Below are 18287 nucleotides of genomic sequence, written 5' to 3'. Positions count from 1 at the left end.
GCTGCTGGAATTGGGGAGCAAGAGCCCTGGAGTGGGAGTGCTCGTGGCAGCCGAGGCCACCTTGGTGCTGGGTGATGACGCGAGGGCAGGAGCCCCTGCCTGGGAGCTTTCGCCATCACTTCCTTGAGCAGGCAGGCCACCTGGTTTGGCTGGGGGAGTGTCTGTGGGTGGGGTTCCTTCGGGGTCCTTCCACCCTGCACAGCTGTCCGGTCCTTCCCTCCCCTGCCTGCTCACCCAGCTCGAGGGCAGAAGGACCAGCCGGTCACAGGCATTGCTCTCTGGGTGTGTGTGTGTGGGAGAGCCCGGGAGACGGCCGTCTTCTCCGCTGGGCCCCACGCCAGCTCCCCTGGCAGCCCCTGGGGTGCTGACCGCAGATTGCAGGGGTCAGGCTGGCTGTCTGGGAGCTGGGCTCAGAGCAGGGTTCCCAGCAAGGAGAGGCCTCCAGGGACCCCGTATGCTGGGGGTCTTCCCACCCTGCTCCCCCACTTCCGAAGGCCTCCGGGCTGGTAGGGCAGGTGTCAGTTCACTGGTGGGGCTCAGTCAGAGGCTCCCTGGTGTTCCCGACATGGTGCTCCATGGAGGCAACGCCAGCGCCTTGGGGAGGGTTTTGCCTGGGAACGTCCTGGAGCCTTCCTCCCCGGGCTGCGCCCTGGAGGATGAGCGGATGTGGAGACAGCGCCCCGGGTGAATCCCGCCGTCCCGTGGGACCCTGTGTGGGCTCGCTTTCCTCACCTGCACGCTGGGGGTGGGGGTGGGGGCTGACGGCTCCCTCCCCGGGTGCCCTGAGGGTTCAGGGAGGGGCAGCAGTGTCCGGCACACAGTAGGTGCTGAGGAAGTGGAGGGTCCTCAGCCTGAGGCCGGAGTCTGTGCAGGCTGACGTCAGAGCCGGGCAAGGCCGGTGACCGTCACCCTGGGGGTGTCGGCGTCGGAAACCCACCCGGGCCACGGGCACCTCCCTTTCCATGTTCAGCGCGGGGAGCGCTCGGTCCAGGCCGCGACCTGCGCTCGGGTTCCACTGGGAGCGCGCTTCTCCCCCTGCAGCCCCCTTGCTGCGGGGCGCCTTCCTGTGCTACGGGGCCACGGGGAGCCCCCGAGGGCTGCAGGGCGGCGCGCGCACGGGCGCGGGGAGGCGGCGCGTCGGCCCCCAGGGGCCCCGCCCCGCGGCGGCCAGGGCCCTCCCCTCGCATCGCCCCTTCCTCCGCGGCGCTTCCTCCGCGCCCGGCCCTCCACCGCCCCTTTGTTTGCCGGGCGCGGCGGGCCCGCGGTTATATTTAGGCAGCAGGTGTGGGAGCCACAACAAGCCGGGTCGCCTGCCGGTCACCGGCCACCCCGCCCACGTGATGCCCGGGCGCTATAAATAGCTCTCGGCCGCGGGGCCGGCAGAGCGTCCGCGGGCCGCCGGCGCCGCGCACTCGGGGTCCCCCAGCCTCGCTCCGGTCTGGCCCCGCGCGGATGGAGGCGGCGGCGGGACGACGGCGCGCGCGGGTGAGCGGGTCGCCGCGGGGTGGGCGGGGGGCGTGCCGGGAGGACCCCAGCCCCGCCCCGGGGAGGCGGCCGCACCCCTTGGAGTCCGCCGACGCGCGTCCCAGGCGCCCCCATCTCGGGACAAGGCGGCCCCCACCTGAGCCCCCTCGGGCCAACCCTGCTCGCTGCGCTCCCGTGACCGCGCCTTGGCTCTCCCGGGACCCCCACGGAGCCCTCGTCCTCCAGCCTTCCCCCGTTCATGCCGAGCTCGGAAACCCTCCGGATTCAAACTCTTGCTGGTTCCTTAGCCATCCGCGACCAGGGATGAGGGCGGCAGCCTCCCTGAACCTCAGTGTCCTCCTCCGTAAACTGGGCTTGAGCCCGAGGAACCCCGCCGGGAGCGCTTCCCTGGCCTGCTCAGGGCCCGGAGAAGGTCCGCTAGCTCTTCCTGGTCTGTTCGCTCCTCTGCAGCCCGGGCGGTGAGGAGGCCTTCCCTACGGGGTCTCTAAAGGATGGTGGTTTTGGACATGCAGACAGCTCGGTGCCCACGGGTGGGTGGAGGCCAGCTGGGGTCCTAGGAGCGGGGATGGGGAGCAGTGGCAGGAAAGCCAGAGGGAAGGGCATGGGGCTCCTGTGGCAAGCGGGGTGCGCATGGGGGTGGGGCTGGTGGACTTGGGTCAGCCTTGCCTGAGGACCCTGCTCAGGGACCTCACTGAGGCCGTGTGGCGAGGAGGGAGGCCCCTTCCTGGGGACAGCCAGGCCTGGTTGAGTCACGTGGGTGCCCCAGGAAGTGTGGGAATCACTGTTGGCTCCCACCTGGGGCTGGGAGACCCAGACTCTGCAGAGACAGTGGGGTGTGTGGCAAGACCCCAGCCTGGGCCGTGACCTTGGTCCAACCTTGGCCCAGGCCCCTGACCCGATTCTGAGGCCAGCCATTCTAACCCTTGACCCCACCGACAAATGGCAACTTCAGGCTCAGGTGGGCAGTGGTGTGGGGTGGCTCTGGGTCCCCGCCTGCCCCGCAACCCTGTGCCCTGAGGACCTGCCCAGGGATACTGGGCAGCAGAGCCATGCCATCTGCTGCTGCCCACAGGGTCTCCCCAGGTGCTCAGTGGCTGTGGGTGGCGAGGTGACGGTGAGCCCCTCAAGGGGAGGCCTGGTGTCCTGTGGCTTCCTTGGGCCTTCTTTTCTGCTTTCTTTCTGGTAAACACACACACACACACACACACACACACACACACACACACACACACACGTGCGCACGGGGACACCCTGCTGTCCCAGGAGGCAGAGGTGTTTGTGTGCTGGCTGGCGGGTGCCCAAAGCTGCCTTTCCCCACCTGGGCTCCCAGCAGAAGCTGGCTTTCGGACGGCAGGTTGGGCAGCCGAACCAGGACAGGTTTCCTTCTCTCTGCCTTTTTCCACCTCCTGGGGACCCGCACCCCCATTTAACCCTCCTGGGACCGTGGCAAGGGGCAGGGTGTGAGATGTGGCACCTGCCCTAAGCCCAGGAGTGGCGGTGGAGCTGGCCCCTCGGCGCCTGGGGTCCCAGGCCTTGGGCCCTTCCTGCATCCAGGCTGAGGCTCCAGGGGCCCAGCCTGCCCGGTGGGCAGCTGGACAAGGGGGTGCAGGGGTGGGGGCGTGGAGAACCTTGCCCGGCGAGCAGATGGGAGTGCTGGTCGCGGGGCTTGTGTCTAGTCCAGTGGCTGGAGGGGTCTGCTGACCACTGGGTCATGCTGGAGGGACCTTGGGGGCATCTTGTTTGGCCCCTCATTGTGTAGATGGGGAAACTGAGGCCAGGGATGTACCCAAGGGAGTGAGGCTGGTGCTGCTGCTGGGCCCTGGCCTGGGACCTTGGGGCCCAGAGAGGGGGAGACAGGTGTGGAGGAGCTTACGGCTGCCTCGGTGGCCCAGCAGCGTCACTCCCAGGGCCCTGTCACAGAGTGACCCCGCTCCTGGCCACCTGCGCTGGCACTACCTTGGCATGCGCCTGGCGGCTGGCCCTTTGGCTGTTGTGGTCTGTCCTGGTCCTCTGAGCTCCCGGAGGGCAGAGCCTAGCATGTTTACCCTCGTACTTGGCGAGCCCTGTGGGCGAAAGGTAGAGACAATATGCCAGGGTGGCGCTGACCGGAGCCAGAGGTTCCCACGGGGCTCCTGAGAGACGTTCATGGGGGTTCAAGGCTGTGAGTGGGGCCTTCCTCCACTTACCCGCTGCACCCAGCACCTCGGCCTCCATGCCTGAACCCCTGTCCCTGAGGACGGGCCGCCCCAGAGTCACCTGGGCTCAGAGTTCCACAGACAGGGGGACTATCCTGGGGTGTAGGTGGGGTGTCTCCTTATCCCAGGAGGGGGGCCAGACTCAGGATGCTAGGCCTCTGTCACCACAGACCGCCTGGACATCCATGTGTTGGGGCTCCCTCTACCTTAGGATGTGTGTGTGTGTGAGACCCTAAAATCCCTCCTTCCCTTTGTCCCTCTCCACTCCGTCCTGGGGGCTGTTCAGTCACCTCAGAGCCCTGGGTCAGCCCTTGAAGGAGCTGTCCTTCCTTGTGCTCCCACATGGGAAAACTGAGGCCCAAGGAGGGCACTCCCTCGGCCCACTACTGCAGCAGGGCCCCGGGACAGGCATCCCCGTGATGGTGGGGTTCAGGCAGGCTGAAAGCCCTTGCAGAAGGCAGGGCCTCCCTGTGAGTGCTATTCTGTTCATTTCCTTCTCTCCTCCGCCCCCAGACGTTGCCTGCCGCTGACTGGCCTGGGATTCATGGAGAGGGCCTGGAGAGGCAGCTCTGAGTGCTGCCGTGCCCAGCATCGCCACCGCGCCTGCCGCCCGGCCTGCTGCTGAGGAGGGCCCCGCACCTCTGGCCTTCACCATTGCCCTCACCTGCCAATGGCCTCCACCGCCCCGCCGGGGGCTGCCTGAGCCCCCTGCGTCCTACCAGGACTCGCCGTACCCCGATGGGGTAACGTGACAGGGGCCCGTGCTTCAGAGTTGCCTGCCTGCCCGCCACGGCCGCCGCCTGTGACCCCCACTCCAAGGCGGCCCTGTTGGTTCAGTTCAAGTTCGGTGTTTTTTTTTGTTTTGTTTTGTTTTGTTTTGTTTTTGGTCTTTGGGGCCTGCCATTGAGTGAAGGGGGCCATCTGCCCAGCCCCCAAAGTAGAGAGGGCGTCCCCAGTGACAGAACAGTGCTGACAGTGCCAGACGCGGCCACGACGGCCAGATTTACTTTGGGCTTTTTAAGATTTTCTTTGCTGAGTTTTTTGGTTGTTATTTTTGTTTTCGACCCCTTATAATTATTTGTCTCTGAGAGGCAGGAACCTGGACGGGCCTGTTTGACTTCTGGGGGGCTGTGTCTTCCTTTTGTTTTTCAGAGTTGGGTTTTCTCTTTTAACTCTCCACGCGCCAGTCAGCGTCCTCCCCCTTCCCAACTATTTGCACAATATTTGTGCGGGGTGTGGGGGGCAGGTTTTTTAAAACATTTCCTCTCTTGGACAAGCACAGGGATCCCGTTCTCCCATCGGGGGGGTTGGGGGGCTCTTCCCATCCGTGTCTCCAGTCCCGTCGTGGGGAGAGCCATGGCACGCATGAACCGGCCGGCCCCCGTGGAGGTCAGCTACAAGAACATGCGCTTCCTCATCACGCACAACCCCACCAACGCCACCCTTAGCACCTTCATCCAGGTGAGTGGGCTGGAAGGTAGCCAGCAAACCAGGCCACACCGCCCTCAGCCTCCCGAGAGAGATCTGTAGCTCTCAACCCAAGTTCTGCACTCGTGGGCGAAAATGTCGCCCTGGTGACAGGAGCCCCGAAGAGGGGACAGGAGAGTGACCTGGGGAGCTCGGGGGTGAGGGCTGCTGGGGGATCAGCCGGGGTCCCTGGGTGCCAACAGGTGGGCAGGTGGACTCCTCATTGCGTGAACAGAGGCTGGTTCAGAGCTAGGAGGAGCAGTGGGCATTGGTCTGAGTCCTTTGCTGGCTGCTTGGCCTCTGCAGAGGCTGAGCAGAAAGGAAGGGGAGGAACCCCTAGGTGAGGAACGGCGGCTGAAACAGCCTGAAACAGGCTGGAGGCAGGTGGGGAGCTGGCATGGAGGCCAGCACCATGGCCAGTTCCACATCCAGCTCCCCCCTGCGGGAAGCCCAAGGACCCTGGGGGCGACCACTGGTTAGAATAGGCTTCAGGGTGCAGATGTCTGTAGGAGGAGGGGCTCGGCGAGGGTCTGAGCTGGCCACAGGAGAGGGTGACCACTGTACCCTGGAGAGTCAGCGGGCAGATGCGTGCTGCTCGTAGCCCCAGCGGATGTGACCAGATATGTCCGCAGAGCCTGCAGCTCCCCTCACGGCCTGGTAGGATGCTGTTTGCAGAGCCTGTGGCTGTGTCTAGGGACGTTTGTGGCCTCAGTTCCTCAGCCCCTTCTCTTTACAACATGACATAAGCCCCTGTGGGTGCTTGTCATAATTAAACAGGGACCCGGGCATGAGAGGACCTTGAAAACTGCATAGAGGGCGGCAGCGGGGCCTCTGCCCTCAGGAGGCCTGGACCCTGGACACTAAGCCAGGTGTTCTGCAGAAGAGGGCTTGTCCCCCTCACAGCTGAGACCCTTGAGGTAATAGTAGGATTTGGGAGGAGACTGAGCGCAGCGCTCAGCCTGTGACCAGGGTCAGGGCTCAGACTTGGGTTGGGTGGCAGCACCCCCTGCTGAAGGCACAGCGGGATCTTGGCGTCCCCCCAGTCTCAGAGCCCCGCGCCTGAATTCTCAGAGAAGCTCTGTTCTGCCCTCACTGTGTGCGGTGTCCCTGTCACATGACAAGCCAGGTCCAGCGGCCGATTCCTCACCACCCCCAAAATAGCTGCTGGGAGCAGGTGGGGGTGGGAGCAGCCCCCGCACGTGGCTGGTGGAGGGGACCCCCCAGCCCCCTCCACGATGGGTATAAATATCCTGGGCCTGGCTGTGAACTACCCTGACCTTTCCCTGGTAGCCTGGGGCTTCCCTGCTGGTGTGCAGGGCCTGGCTCCTTCCGCTGCCACCTCAGCGTGTGCCTGCTCTCCTCCCTCGGAGGTGCCGCTGCCCACGGAGACCTGCCCCTCCCAGGCTGAAGGCCGCAGCGTGGGGTCTGGACATGCCCCTTGGCTGGAAGGGCTGCTCAGAGCGGGGGTCACGCCGGGCCCACGTGTGGGCTGGCGGTGTCCTGTCTCTGCCTGGGGACCCAGGAGCTTTGTCTGAAAAATGGGGTCTTCCCGGGTGCTGAGCGCCCAAGAGGAGGGAGGCGATGTGCTGGGTGGGCCAAGGCACAGCGGCCGCAGAAGCGTCAGGAAAGTGATGGAGCCCAGAAGTCCGCCATGGCGGTTCCCGCTCTGCGTTGCCCTTCCTGTCTTACTGAGTGGGGCACAGCCCTGCCGTGGGGACCCTGGTCAGGGGGTCCCCACTCCTGAGCCCTGCAGCCCCAGTCCAGTCCCGCCTTCTCCCTCCCTGCCAGGACCTGAAGAAGTACGGGGCCACCACTGTGGTGCGAGTGTGTGACGTGACCTACGACAAGGCCCCGCTGGAGAAGGATGGCATCACCGTTGTGGTGAGGGCTGCGTGGTGCCGCTGCCGCGGGGACGGGGGCTCTTGGCCTGAGAGCGTTGTGAGGCGGGCACGTGTGGCCATGTCTGTGCTGCGGTCTCGTGTGTGTTTGGACATACCTTGAGGAGGCCAGGCATTGGGCTGTGGTACCTGGAGGGTGTCACCTCCCTGGACAGCGTCCTTCCACCTCTAGAGCAGTGTGCTTGTCCCAGGAGCTGGGACCACATGCTGTGCTCACTGGCACAGCCCCGGCTCACGCAGCCAGGCCCTCCCGTGTGCCAGGGCTGGCAGACACCACAGCTTCTCGGCCTCAGGACAGTCTCCCCGTATAGCTCTGTTGTGGGGAAACCGAGGCTGGGCTCATTGGCTCTCTGAGGCCACAGCCAGACTGCGGCAGACCTGGGACTGCCCAGCGAGTGGCATTTTAGTAATAATACCCCCTCCAGGGGTGCTCCCCCATCAGGGGCTGGGGCTCTGACCCCAACAGCCCTGCCAGGTGGGGACGTGGCCTTGCTGTGCAGGTGGCTTGAGCCTCAGTGGCCACCCAAGGTCTGCGCGTGAGTGCGGAGCCGAGCAGGGACCCGGGTGGCTCCTGGCGGCTCCTCTGTGTCTGGGTCTGTCTGAGAGGCCCCATCTCAGTCCCTTGCTGCCTGTGTCTGGGGCCCCGTCGCTGGGCAGCAGGTGTTGCCGAGAGCGTGGGGCTGGTGCACCTGGCGGGTCCCTGGGGAGGCTGTCTGTGGAGGCTGCGGGGAGGAACGCTCGGGGCTGTTTCCTTGGCCCCTGGCCCTGGGGACCTGTGTCCAGCTGTGCTGCCGTGTCCCTGTTGGAGGGTCTCGTGGGGCTTCCCTAGCGCAGGGCTGCCAGACTCCGGCTGGAGGCACGAAGGGTGCCCAGTCATCCCCACCCCGCTCGGCATCAGAGGAACCCTTAGTTACTCCTCTTCATGCGAGGACCCTGTCATTGGCAGGTGTCACTGTTCAGAACCTCTGCTCGGCCGTGTGGAGTGGCCGGAGCGGGAGCTTTGGACTCAGACAGGCCTGGCCCGAACCCCACCTGTGGCCTCAGGTCCTCACCTGAAAAGCGTGGGCGGTTGGAAGGACTTGAGATAACAGCGTGTCTGGCGCCACTTAGCACAGGGAGGCGGTGGCTTCTCTTCTGCCACTGCAGCAGGACGGATCTGGGTTAGATGTGAGGCAGCCAGGCCGACGGGGCTCAGCCAGGCGCTGCTGTATCTGGAGACGGGGGATGGGAGTAGATGACCCTGGTCGGCCAGAGTAGATTCACCCCTGGGGCCAATGGCACGAATCCTGGAGCAGTCCCCTCTGCCCGCATGAAGCTGCTTCACCGGGACTTAAGTGTCTCTGTCCTCACGCAGCGCCCTGGGCTGGGCCCTTCTCCGAGGGCTCACCTCACCCCTCCCAGGGCGCTGGGTGTGTTGGTGGGGGGGGCGGTGGGCAGCACGGATGATTTTCAAAACCAAATTAACCACTGGGAACTTCTGGAAAGGTCCCAGCTGTAACTGACTGCTACAGAATGATGGGCCTCGCCCTGTAGCACTTCCTCCACGTCTTCCCTGTCACCGGGCCAGGCCGTGCTGAGGGCTGGGGACACAGATTACGTCCATGGACCAGACCCCTAGAGCCTGCTGACCCAGAACCTCTCAGGTGGAGGGGGGCCAGTCAGTGATCCCAGAGTCACAGCAGGCTGACGGGGAGTAAGGCTCCCCAAAGGAAGGACAGCGTATTCCGGGAAGGCTTCCTGGAGAAGGGACAGCTGAGGTGAGCAGGAGAGGATGACAGGCAGCCCGGCCGTCACGTGCCCAGCCAACTTTCTGCCCTGGTGCCCGCTACCCCTCACCCTCGTGGGCTCTTGGCATCCTCTGTGCTTCTCAGAGTGCCCTGACCTTGTGGGAGCCCAGGCTGGCCTGGGCCCTGCCTGTCCACCCACCTTCAGCACGGGGGTCCTCACCGTCCGCTTCCCTCTGCAGGACTGGCCATTTGACGATGGGGCGCCCCCACCTGGCAAGGTCGTGGAGGACTGGCTGAGTCTGCTGAAGGCCAAGTTCTGCGATGACCCCGGCAGCTGCGTGGCTGTGCACTGCGTGGCGGGCCTGGGACGGTGAGTCGGTGGGGCAGGGCGGGGTTTGCTGGAACTTGGGGTTCTTGTGGACTGACTTGCTCGCGGAGGTGGGTGCTGAACCCACATCACACATGACCTCCTTCCAGCGAGTTCCCGGACATGGGCCTCCACAGCCTCGCAGGGAGGAAGTCCTTCCTGAGGTCTGACCCTACTCCCTCCGGCTATGGTTGCAACTTTGTCCCTACACTTGAGCAGGAAGTAGCTAGCTGCCAGCCCCGACCGTCCCAGACACCAAGACCCCATCCCCACCAAACAGCCCAGGTTTCACTAAAACAACCCAGGTTTGCAGAGAGAAAACCGGCCAGGTGGGGTTGATAGCCCAGTATCAAGCTCTTATCCAGGGCCAGACCTGAGCCAAGTAGAGAGGTTGCCTGGTGCACCCGAGGTCACACAGCAAGGCTAGGAGGGAACCAGACTTGGACCCAGGTGGTCGGGCTGAGCTCTGAGCCTGCAGCCTCCACAGGGGAGGGAAGGGCCCTGGGGGGCTCTGAGTGGCCCTGTGGTGACGGGTGAAGGCATAGGCCCTGCGTCTTTAACAGGTGGCCTGTCGGGAGGGGTGGGGGTGCAGAGGCTCGGATGACCCTGCTGTCTGTCCCCAGGGCTCCGGTCCTCGTGGCACTGGCCCTCATCGAGAGCGGAATGAAATATGAAGACGCCATTCAGTTCATCCGACAGTGAGTGGCCGGCTGGTGGGGGGTGGGGTGGGGGCAGGGCAGTGGGCGGTTGATGAGCTCTTGGGGGTCTGGGTTTAAGAGGGCTGGCCACCCTGCAGCGGCCTGGCACCCTGTCAGCGGGCATTCCTGACCCTGGGCCTTGGGGTGTCCTCTGAGGTGTCCCCCAATCGCATGCACCCTCCAGGCCATGAAGGCCCCCGGCTAGGCCGCCTGGTCCTGAGTGAGGACTGGTCCCCGTGTAGCCTGCTCCTGGGGCAGGCAGTGTAGTGAGGGAGGCTGTGGTTCTCTCAGCCTGAGGTCATGTGAGTCAGGACGGGCTGGGCTGTGCTGCCGTAATGAGCGGGCTCCCACCCTGCGACTGAAAACCACACAGGCGTGTCCCCGGTCATGTCACTGGCAGTGGCGGCAGCCCCACTGCCAGCTTTGCCAGAAAACCAGGGTGGAGCCAAGCTTTGCCTGGCAGACACGTGTGTCTCTTCTGCCCACATTTCAAGTGCGTGCCCACACCTGAGGTCTTGGGCAGGGAGGGATGCCCTCCAGCCGTGCTTGGTGGGCAGCCCTGGGTGCCCCCCTGCACAGCACCTGAGGCCCGCCCCCTCCTCACCGCCCTCCCTTCCTCCCAGGCCTCACCTCGGTGGTCCTCCAGCAGCCCATGGCCTCGGGGTGGGGTGGCACCCAGGTAAACATGGGGCCTTGGGAGGGTGGGGACCATGGGGGTAAGGAGATCAGGGAGTCAGCCTGGAGGAGGTGCTAGCCAGGTGAATTGAAGGCCATCAGGGGCGACAGCAGGTGACTGGGAAGGGTGACCCTGGCAATGCCAACAGCTCAGGCGAGGCAGGATGGGCTCTGGGGACCACGAGGACCAACCGCTCCAGCCCTGCTGGACTCCTGGGCCTCCAGCCTCCAACGGGCAGGTGACCAAGCCCGGGTCCCACCTGACCCCCACCCTGTCCCATCTCCCCAGGAAGCGACGTGGAGCCATCAACAGTAAACAGCTCACCTACCTGGAAAAATACCGGCCCAAACAGAGACTGCGGTTCAGAGACCCTCACGCGCACAAGACCAGATGCTGTGTCATGTAGCTCAGGACCTCAGCCGCCGGCCCGTGGGGCCCTCCCAGCAGGGGCCTCCAGGCCTCCGGGCCTCCATCTCGCCTTTCTCCCCAGCACAGTGCACCTGCCTCCAGGGGTCCAGCTCCTCTCGCGCGCCCTCTGCTGTCACTCTCTCCCTCCCTGTGTCTCCGTCTGCCCGCGTCTGCCTCTTTTTAGACTCATCCTTCCCTTTGTCCCCATGCCCCAGGTCTCTGTCACCGTGCCCTGTGTGTGTCTCTCTGAGGCTAGTTGGGGGCCCTGTCTCTGGCCTCCCTGCCATCACCCTGTCTGCACCACCCCCGGCAACTCTCCTGTCTGGCCCATTTGTTGAAGGGGGGCAGGTGTACTTTTTAACCACTGGGCCTGACCCCTCCTCTGTGGCCCCTCCTCCTGACCTGCTCTTGGCACCTTAAGTTGTGCCTGGGGGAAGTCAGATGTTCTGGACACTCGAAGGCAATAAAACAGAACTTGGGCTGTGTGTGCTCTAAGAGTGGGTGCAGGGCTTGGGATTGGGGCGGGGCCCAGGAGGCCGCTGCCCAGGACCCACTGGCTGCACTGGGGCTCCCCCTGCTGTCCGTGCTGGGTCCCTGCACCCCTGGTTTCAGGACAGGGCATGTCCTCATTCAGCAGGAGTAGGGCTCCGCCAGTTGCCATGTTGGTGTTTTGGGAGCTGGGACATTAGCAGGAGAAGTTGGGCCACCAGCACTGCGCCTCTGCAGGACCAGGGTGGGGTTCACGTGATAATTCCTTGGGGCCTTGTGTCCAGCGGGGCGGCCTCCTATCCTGCCCCCACCAGGTGTCCTTATCTCAGTCTTCGAGAAGCAGAGAAGGGAGTGGGTGATGGTGGCTGACTCAGCTCAGGTTGGGACACGCCATCCCATCAGTCCAGGGCGGGGACGGGAGGCCAGAGGGGCACAGGTGACCCGGGCACCTGAGTGTGAGTGGGTCTGAGTGTGTAGGAGGTGGCTCTGGCCTATCTGAGGGCACGGCTTGCCACACTCCATGCTCCTGTGTGTGGGTCTCGCAGAGCTGGGGGCCGGCCCACCCTGGGCAGAGGAAAGGGGGCCTGCAGGGCGGGGGCACAGTTGGGAGGAGGGCTGGCAGGGTGGGTGGGAGTGGAGAGACGGGGGCGGGGCGTTGGTCGGCCCCAGGGTCCCGTCGCCCAGGCACTGTCACTCACCGTTGGACACCACCCAGAGGTCTTTACTGACCCGTCTCCCAGTTGCTGGGACCCCCGGGCCCTGTGTCCAGGCCACCCCCCACCTGCATCTGCCTGCCGGCGGCCCCTCCTCCCATCCCACCTTACACCCACGCCCACACCCACTCTGGGATAGAGGCTCATCCAGCTGCTTTTCCCAGGAAGGGGGAGCCTCGTGCCTGGGGCACGCTTAAGGCATTCGCTGAGACTCATGTCCCCTGAGGCAGGCGTCCCCCACCCCCGGGGCCCATTCCGCTAGTACTTGAAGGATGGGCCCTGGGTGGCTTGGGTGGGCTGTGCCTTGCTAATGGCCCTGGGTGGATGGCCAGTGGGACACAGGCTGGGTCTCTGTCGCCGGCTTGGTGGCCGGCCTGGCAGTGAACTGTTACCACTGGGGCCCTTAATGGGGCAGGTCCCATGTGCCTGGCTCTGGAGCCCAGCCGCCCTGCTAGGTAGGACTTGACCCCTCCCTTCCCTCGCTCTAGCAGACTCAGCTTCTCTGAGAGTCTTGTCCAGTCACTGTCGGCTCCAGGAACCCATTGGGTCCAGGCCCACCCAGCTCCAAGCTTTGACTAAACCACACTTTCTGGAGAATGGACCGGAGGGCAGCTGACGGGTGAGACCGTGGAAGCTCCCCTTTAAGGGGAGAGGGCGTCCCCACCCAGACCACACCCACTAGGGTGGACCAAGGGGACCCTCCTCCCCAACCCCTTGGTCCTGAAGGAGCACACCCCTACCCCCAGCCAGGGGTTGGAGTAAAGGAGGATCGGTGGGCGCCCATGGAGGTCAGGGGACAAGATAGGGCCCGTGAAGGCACAGTCACCCCACAGCCCCTCCTCCTCTGGGCTCCCGGGTGGAGAAGGGGCTGCCAGCTCTACCAAGTGGCCATTTCCTCCGTCCCCCGACCACGTCTGAAAAAACAAGTAACTGTGCGTGGTCCATGAAGGTTGCTGTATTGTTCAACCCACCATCCTAGTGTGGGGCCTCCCCGGTGCCAGCCCCGATGGGCTCACGGTCTGTGGGGGTGGGGGTGGCCGGCTAGGAGGCCGTCTCGTGTAAGGGAGGGCGCGCCCAGCCTTAGGAAGGACTGAGGACGGGTGACACGTAGGCTGGTCCTTGAAGAACAGGGCGGTGTGGAGGTGGGTGAGGGTGGGGAGGGTCGGCAGGGACAGGAGTGGCCCGAGTGAAGCGTGGCGGGGTCAGTGTGGACGCTGGAGAGGAGGCGGGCGGGCAGGCTGGGCGGGAGGATGTGTTGGAGGACCGGCCGGCTGGGCTGGTCCCGAGAGAGACAGCTGGGGGCGAGGCCAGGGAAGGGCCCATGTGCCCATTTCACATACGGGAAAACCAGCGCTGAGGGGGGAAGGGCCGGCTGAAGGTCAGGGGGGTCTCCAGGTGGCGCCGGGGGGAACTGGGGACCCTGCCGGGAAGGGACCTTCTCTGGGCTCAGCCCTCCGAGGGGCCTTAGGAGGAAGGTCTCACTACCCATTCTGCAGCTGAGGCCGCACAGCTCATCGAGGTGGGTCAGGCCCCACTGGGAAGGTCTGATTCTGGGCCCAGGCTGGTTCTGCTGCCAACCCGGGTGCCAGCCCTGACTGGACTCAGGAGGACAGAGGTGAGGGTGGAGGGAGACCAGCTAAGCGACCCCTTGTCAGCTGCTCAGCGACTACAGAGCTCCGAGCTGGAGACTGTGGGGGTGACTTGGCGAATGGCTCCGTTCAACCATGCGCCCCAGGGCAAATGCTGCCCCTGCAGTGCCCTCTCAGTGCCCAGGACAGGGGCAGGCTGTGGCTTGGGCTCCGACCAATGCAGTCTACCTGACCTCCACCAGTGGAGGGTCTGTCATTTGCAGAGACTCATACAGATTTTACAGTTTGTCTCTGGGGGACCCGGCCTGCTCTGCCCCACATCGTGGGCCTGACCCTGTCCCCTAGTCCTGCCAGTGTCTCCTGGGCTGGCCTCGGTCCCCTGGGGGCCCACGGGAGCGTGAGCAGGGAGGCAACAGGTGTGAGGATTCTTTGTTGAATCTAGATCTTTCTTTCAAATGGAAACATGTTATGCAACCAAGCTCTGTGCAGACAGGGCAGGGCTGACCGAGCGGTGGGCACGGAGGAGGGTGGGGAGGATGGCTGGGGGTCACTGGGGTCTGGCTGCCACCTGCTGAAGGAAGCAGAACTGCTTGGTGGCGAATTCCCGGAGGCCAGGCTCCGGGTCTTTTTTGAGATCTTCGAAAGCTTCAGGAGAGAAGGGACCAGTCAGTCAGAGGTGACCCCACAGCCCGACCCAGGCAGGAGAGGGGGCATGCTCCCTGGGGTGGGGAGGGTCGCAGGACGGGCCCAGGCCCTACCTCCTCTGCCTTCCAGACCTGGGGGGCCTCCTGTCCCCACCCCACCCCCTCACGGCTCCTCACGCTTGGGAGCCTGACTATTGGAGCCTCAGGTGGAGTAAGTGAGGTCCCTCTCACAGGTGCCCAAAGTGTGTGGCAGGGTGTGGATGGTGGGGGGGGGCTGCTTACTGCAGAGCAGCAGCTTCCTGTCGGCGTCATTCAGCATCTGGGACACTGCCTGGGGGTGGTAGCAGATGGTGTAACCTGCATGACAGACGGAGAAGCATGCTGGCCAGAGGATGGGGGCCCTGTCTTCTTAGAGGGGCTCAGACCCACTTGCGCCCCTCCAAGGCCCCCTCACCCACCACCTTCTCTTGCCAGTGGGCCCTGAGCTCCAGGTGCAGTGGTGTGGCAGGTGTAGCAGGTGGACCAGGGCCTGGGAGGGTCAGGGTGCTCAGGCAGGGCAGGTCTGGGGGCTCCCCAAGCTCCGCCAGCCCCGGTCACCTATGAAGAGTGCTGCCCAGGTCCTGATGTGGTGATGGGGGCTGTGCAGGTGGCTGAGAGCCTGTGCCAAGTGGATGCTGAACTTCTCCTGGCTGTGGGTCATCTGGCAGGAGGACAGCGCACCTGTCACTCATCACTCGCTGGGGCCAGGGGGCTGGCCCTGGAGCGACCGCGGACCAGCTCCCCTGCCCTGCCTCCACTTCCCAGCTGCAGCCTAGTGTCCCCGGCCATGCCCCAGGCCCCTCACCAGGCAGGTCCAGAGGAAGTGGCGGGCACTGATGCTCCTCTCCCAGGCCAGCGAGCAGAAGAGGGTGTGCTGCAGCGGCCAATGGAGCAGCACCGCGCAGCGGTAGAAGGCGAACTTGGCCTGCTGCAGGTGCGGCAGGGGAGGGGTCTCTGAGCTGGAGGACCACCTGTGGGGCTGGTGCAGCCAACCCGGCGCCTTCCCACCGCGGACCCTCCTTTTGCCTGAGTCTCCTCCTCCGTCGCTCTCTAACCCACCCTCTGCTCCTCCTCATTGGCCCCTGGGGAAGCCCCGCCCCCTGGCTGCAGCACTGGGGGCTCAGGCTGAACTGAAGGCAGCCCTTTGGCTTGTTTTGGAACTGGCCGCTTAATGTCCATCTTCCTGATGGTGGGATCCCCCGGGAAGGCCAACCTGTGTCTTAGTGGTCTGGGAGTGGGTCACAGACTGGCACATAGTAGGGCTGGCACATAGCAGGGCTGGCACACAGTAGGGCTCAATCCACATTTCAACGGGTTTAATGAACAACCTGAGCCCCCACCATGTGCCGGGTGCTGGGGCCACAGCAGTGAGCAGAACAGACTAGGTTCTGCCCACACAGATGGCACAGCTGCACATGTGCACGCGTGCGTGTGTGCGTGCATGCGCACGGGAGGGCAGATGATTTTGTGCTTGTGTTTGTGGGTGCACACGCACATGGGGAGGCAGGCGGACCGTGGAGAGGGGAACCAATGCAGGAGCCGAACCCGCTGCCCTAGGGGATCCCACTGCTGAGGCAGCACTCCTGCCATCTGCAGACCCCCAGCCTCCTGACCCCGTGGCCCCCCGTGGGCCCCCCGCCAAGCGGGCACTGACCGTGATGACTGCCGGACAGCGGTCCTTCAGGTGCAGAAGCAGGGGCACCATGCTCTGGTACACCTGGGTTCGCAGGCTGCTTGGCTCCTTGCCTGCCATCGTTGCCACCAGGTCCCCAAACAGTGCCATGGCCGCTGCCCGGATCCTGTCGCGCTCCTGCAAGACAGGGGCTGGGAGCCACGGCCAAACCGGCCTGGGGGGTCCCCACCTCCACCTAATTTGGGACCCCGCACCCCATCGTGGGGATGGGGCTCAGTTCCTGCTGCAGGACCCCTTGACCCAGGCTCAGGGCTCCTCTCCAGACACAGCTCCCAGGCTTGGTCCCAGGCACCCTCGAGGACCTAAAATCATCTCTCTCTCACACTCACAATCACACCCTGACGACCCAAGTGTCACATGTGCAGTTGGGGGTGGGACTTGTCCCCTAATTTTCCAGGGAAGGGAAAACAGTCCTTGTAAACACTCAGACCCGTCAGGAAGGCGAGGACCCAGTGGGATTGGAGACTGAACGCCAGTGCTGATTCAGCCACGTGGAGAGGACCGTGTGACACCAGGCGCCCACTCACCCGCCCCGGCCCACCTGCGTGGCACACACCCAGGTGGCTCCCCTGGACCTCCATCTCCCACCCTAGTTGGAGGGTGGCTGGGGTCCTCTCTGCCTTTGAGGAAGGGGGCCCCAGGAGGGTCATGAGTAGGGGTTGCCCTGCCCCGGCCCGGGGCACACTCACGTCATCAAAGAAGGAGCGGGCGTTGATGGCGACGCTGAGGCACTGGACCCCCACACCACAGGCGCCCAGGCGGTGCAGCACGTCTGACACGGTGCCCATGATGAGCTCCACCACCGGCTCATTCTTCTGGAAGAAGCCGTTGAGGAGGCGTGGCAGCTGTCCGCGGAGCAGGCTTCCCTGGGGAGGGCGGGGGCAGTGGGATGAGGCCACCAAACACAGCCTTAGGTTCTTCCTGCACTGTCCCTCCCCAGGTCCCTGTCCTGGCCTGGGCGCCTGCACTGTCCCCGAATTCCTGCCCAGCATTGTTCCCCGACCCTGCTGGGGTCCCCACAACAGGGACTGTGCTCCAGCCCTTGTCTGCATACCAGGCGCTGAGTGCCCTGGACAGGGCTGTCGTCTCAGCCCCCTCAGGTCCTCCTGGGGTCAAGGCAGTATTAACCCCGTGCTCGTTGGCTCCCGAGTCCTTCCTTCTCCTGTCCCCATGACAGCCAGAGGACCCCTCACTAAGTCTGGAGACCATGTCTTTCTCCACCCACCCTGCCTTCACCCCCATTCCTGGCCTCCCCGTGGTTCAGACGGGACCTGGGGGGGCTGGATGAGACAGGGGGTGGTCAGCCGTCATATACTGGAGCCACTGGTTTCTCACATCACAGGGAGTTTGGTGCACCAGTGGCCATTTTCCATTTTTATACCACTTAAAAAACAAGAACACTGAATTCATTTTGGCCAATTCTGTCTGTTCCACTTGCTTGCAGTGCGTTCCTGGGATGTTTAGATGAACTGTGGGAAATCAGCGTGTCGGGATGTTTCCTGCCATCTTATCGGCGACTTATGTGCAAACCAGGGTGACTTTTTACAACTTTTAAACAAGCTACAGGCAACTTCCTCGGCTTCCTAAGCTCTGATTGGTTTTACAACCTTAAATTCGTTTTCAGCAAGTGAAATCATTTAACAACAACGACCACTTTCTGAGCATCTACTGGGCGCAGCCAGCAGTGGGACAGCGTGACAGAAGGGAATTCTAATGGGAAGAACCAGAAACTACACTGAACGCAAAACACGGTGTGTGTTCGAAGGGGACGAGTGATAGGAGGGACGATAAAGCAGCAGGGGCGGTGCGGGTGGAACAGGCCGGCGCAGAGGTGGCAGTGGTGGTTGTTATAAAACTGTAAGATCAGGAAAGATGTCACTGAGAAGGTGACAGCTGAGCAAGTTCTTGCAAAAAGGCGCTGGAAGAGCGTTGCTGCAGAGCGAGCCCTGCGGACAAAAGCCCTGGGTAGGAGCACACCTGCCATTTGTGGGCCATGGAGACTAGTCACTTCGTCACAGGAGCTCACTGGCTTGCGGTGGGGGTGGGAGGGGGATGCACTGAGGAGGAGAAAGGAACCAGGGAGGGGGCTGCAATGGTGGGAGGGCGGATGCTGGTGGCTTCAGTGGGGGCAGCTGTGAAGTGGGAGAAGGGGTTGGACGCTGGGCGTACTGTGGGATTTGACTGACTGGACACCCCAAG

At 64.0% G+C, this 18287-nt stretch overlaps 2 protein-coding genes across 6 annotated transcripts in view; one reads left to right on the top strand and one right to left on the bottom strand.

Annotated features, from left to right (window-relative positions):
• Nucleotides 1-1205: 1205 nt before the first annotated feature.
• Nucleotides 1206-11406, top strand: PTP4A3 (protein tyrosine phosphatase 4A3). Of its 5 annotated transcripts, XM_019657902.1 has the most exons (8): nt 1217-1485; nt 1773-1943; nt 4194-5141; nt 6936-7028; nt 9012-9142; nt 9763-9837; nt 10461-10516; nt 10802-11406. In XM_019657902.1, exons 3-8 carry the CDS (start codon nt 5037-5039, stop codon nt 11257-11259), a joined length of 918 nt encoding a protein of 305 aa, XP_019513447.1. In that variant the 5' UTR covers nt 1217-1485; nt 1773-1943; nt 4194-5036; the 3' UTR covers nt 11260-11406. The 5 variants fall into 5 exon arrangements, with proteins under 5 accessions (XP_019513448.1, XP_019513450.1, XP_019513447.1 ...); XM_019657901.1 differs by lacking the exon at nt 1773-1943; XM_019657903.1 differs by lacking the exons at nt 1773-1943; nt 6936-7028 and having other exon boundaries at nt 1206-1485.
• Nucleotides 11407-14259: 2853 nt separating this feature from the next.
• Nucleotides 14260-18287, bottom strand: part of LOC109390825 (maestro heat-like repeat family member 5) — a 52188-nt gene continuing 48160 nt past the window's right edge. The window contains exons 27-32 of the mRNA XM_019657774.1: nt 16778-16958; nt 16050-16205; nt 15201-15323; nt 14954-15056; nt 14639-14713; nt 14260-14357 (exon numbers count right to left, since the gene is read on the bottom strand). Of these exons, the coding sequence (XP_019513319.1) occupies nt 14260-14357; nt 14639-14713; nt 14954-15056; nt 15201-15323; nt 16050-16205; nt 16778-16958 (736 nt within the window). The remainder of the gene's footprint in view (nt 14358-14638; nt 14714-14953; nt 15057-15200; nt 15324-16049; nt 16206-16777; nt 16959-18287) is intronic.

Source organism: Hipposideros armiger, unplaced genomic scaffold (assembly GCF_001890085.2).
Source record: "Hipposideros armiger isolate ML-2016 unplaced genomic scaffold, ASM189008v1 scaffold_280, whole genome shotgun sequence".
NCBI classification, from domain to species: domain Eukaryota; kingdom Metazoa; phylum Chordata; class Mammalia; order Chiroptera; family Hipposideridae; genus Hipposideros; species Hipposideros armiger.
The sequence above is the reverse complement of the archived record's forward strand: the minus strand, read 5'-3'. Positions and strand labels throughout refer to the sequence as shown.

Coding starts and splice junctions, on each gene's coding strand:
- PTP4A3 (XM_019657901.1), top strand. CDS start 5,037: ATGGCACGCATGAACCGGCCGGCCCCCGTGGAGGTCAGCTACAAGAAC. Junction 9,143..9,762: donor TGCGTGGCGGGCCTGGGACG/GTGAGTCGGTGG, acceptor GTCTGTCCCCAG/GGCTCCGGTCCTCGTGGCAC. Junction 10,517..10,801: donor CGGGGTGGGGTGGCACCCAG/GTAAACATGGGG, acceptor CCATCTCCCCAG/GAAGCGACGTGGAGCCATCA.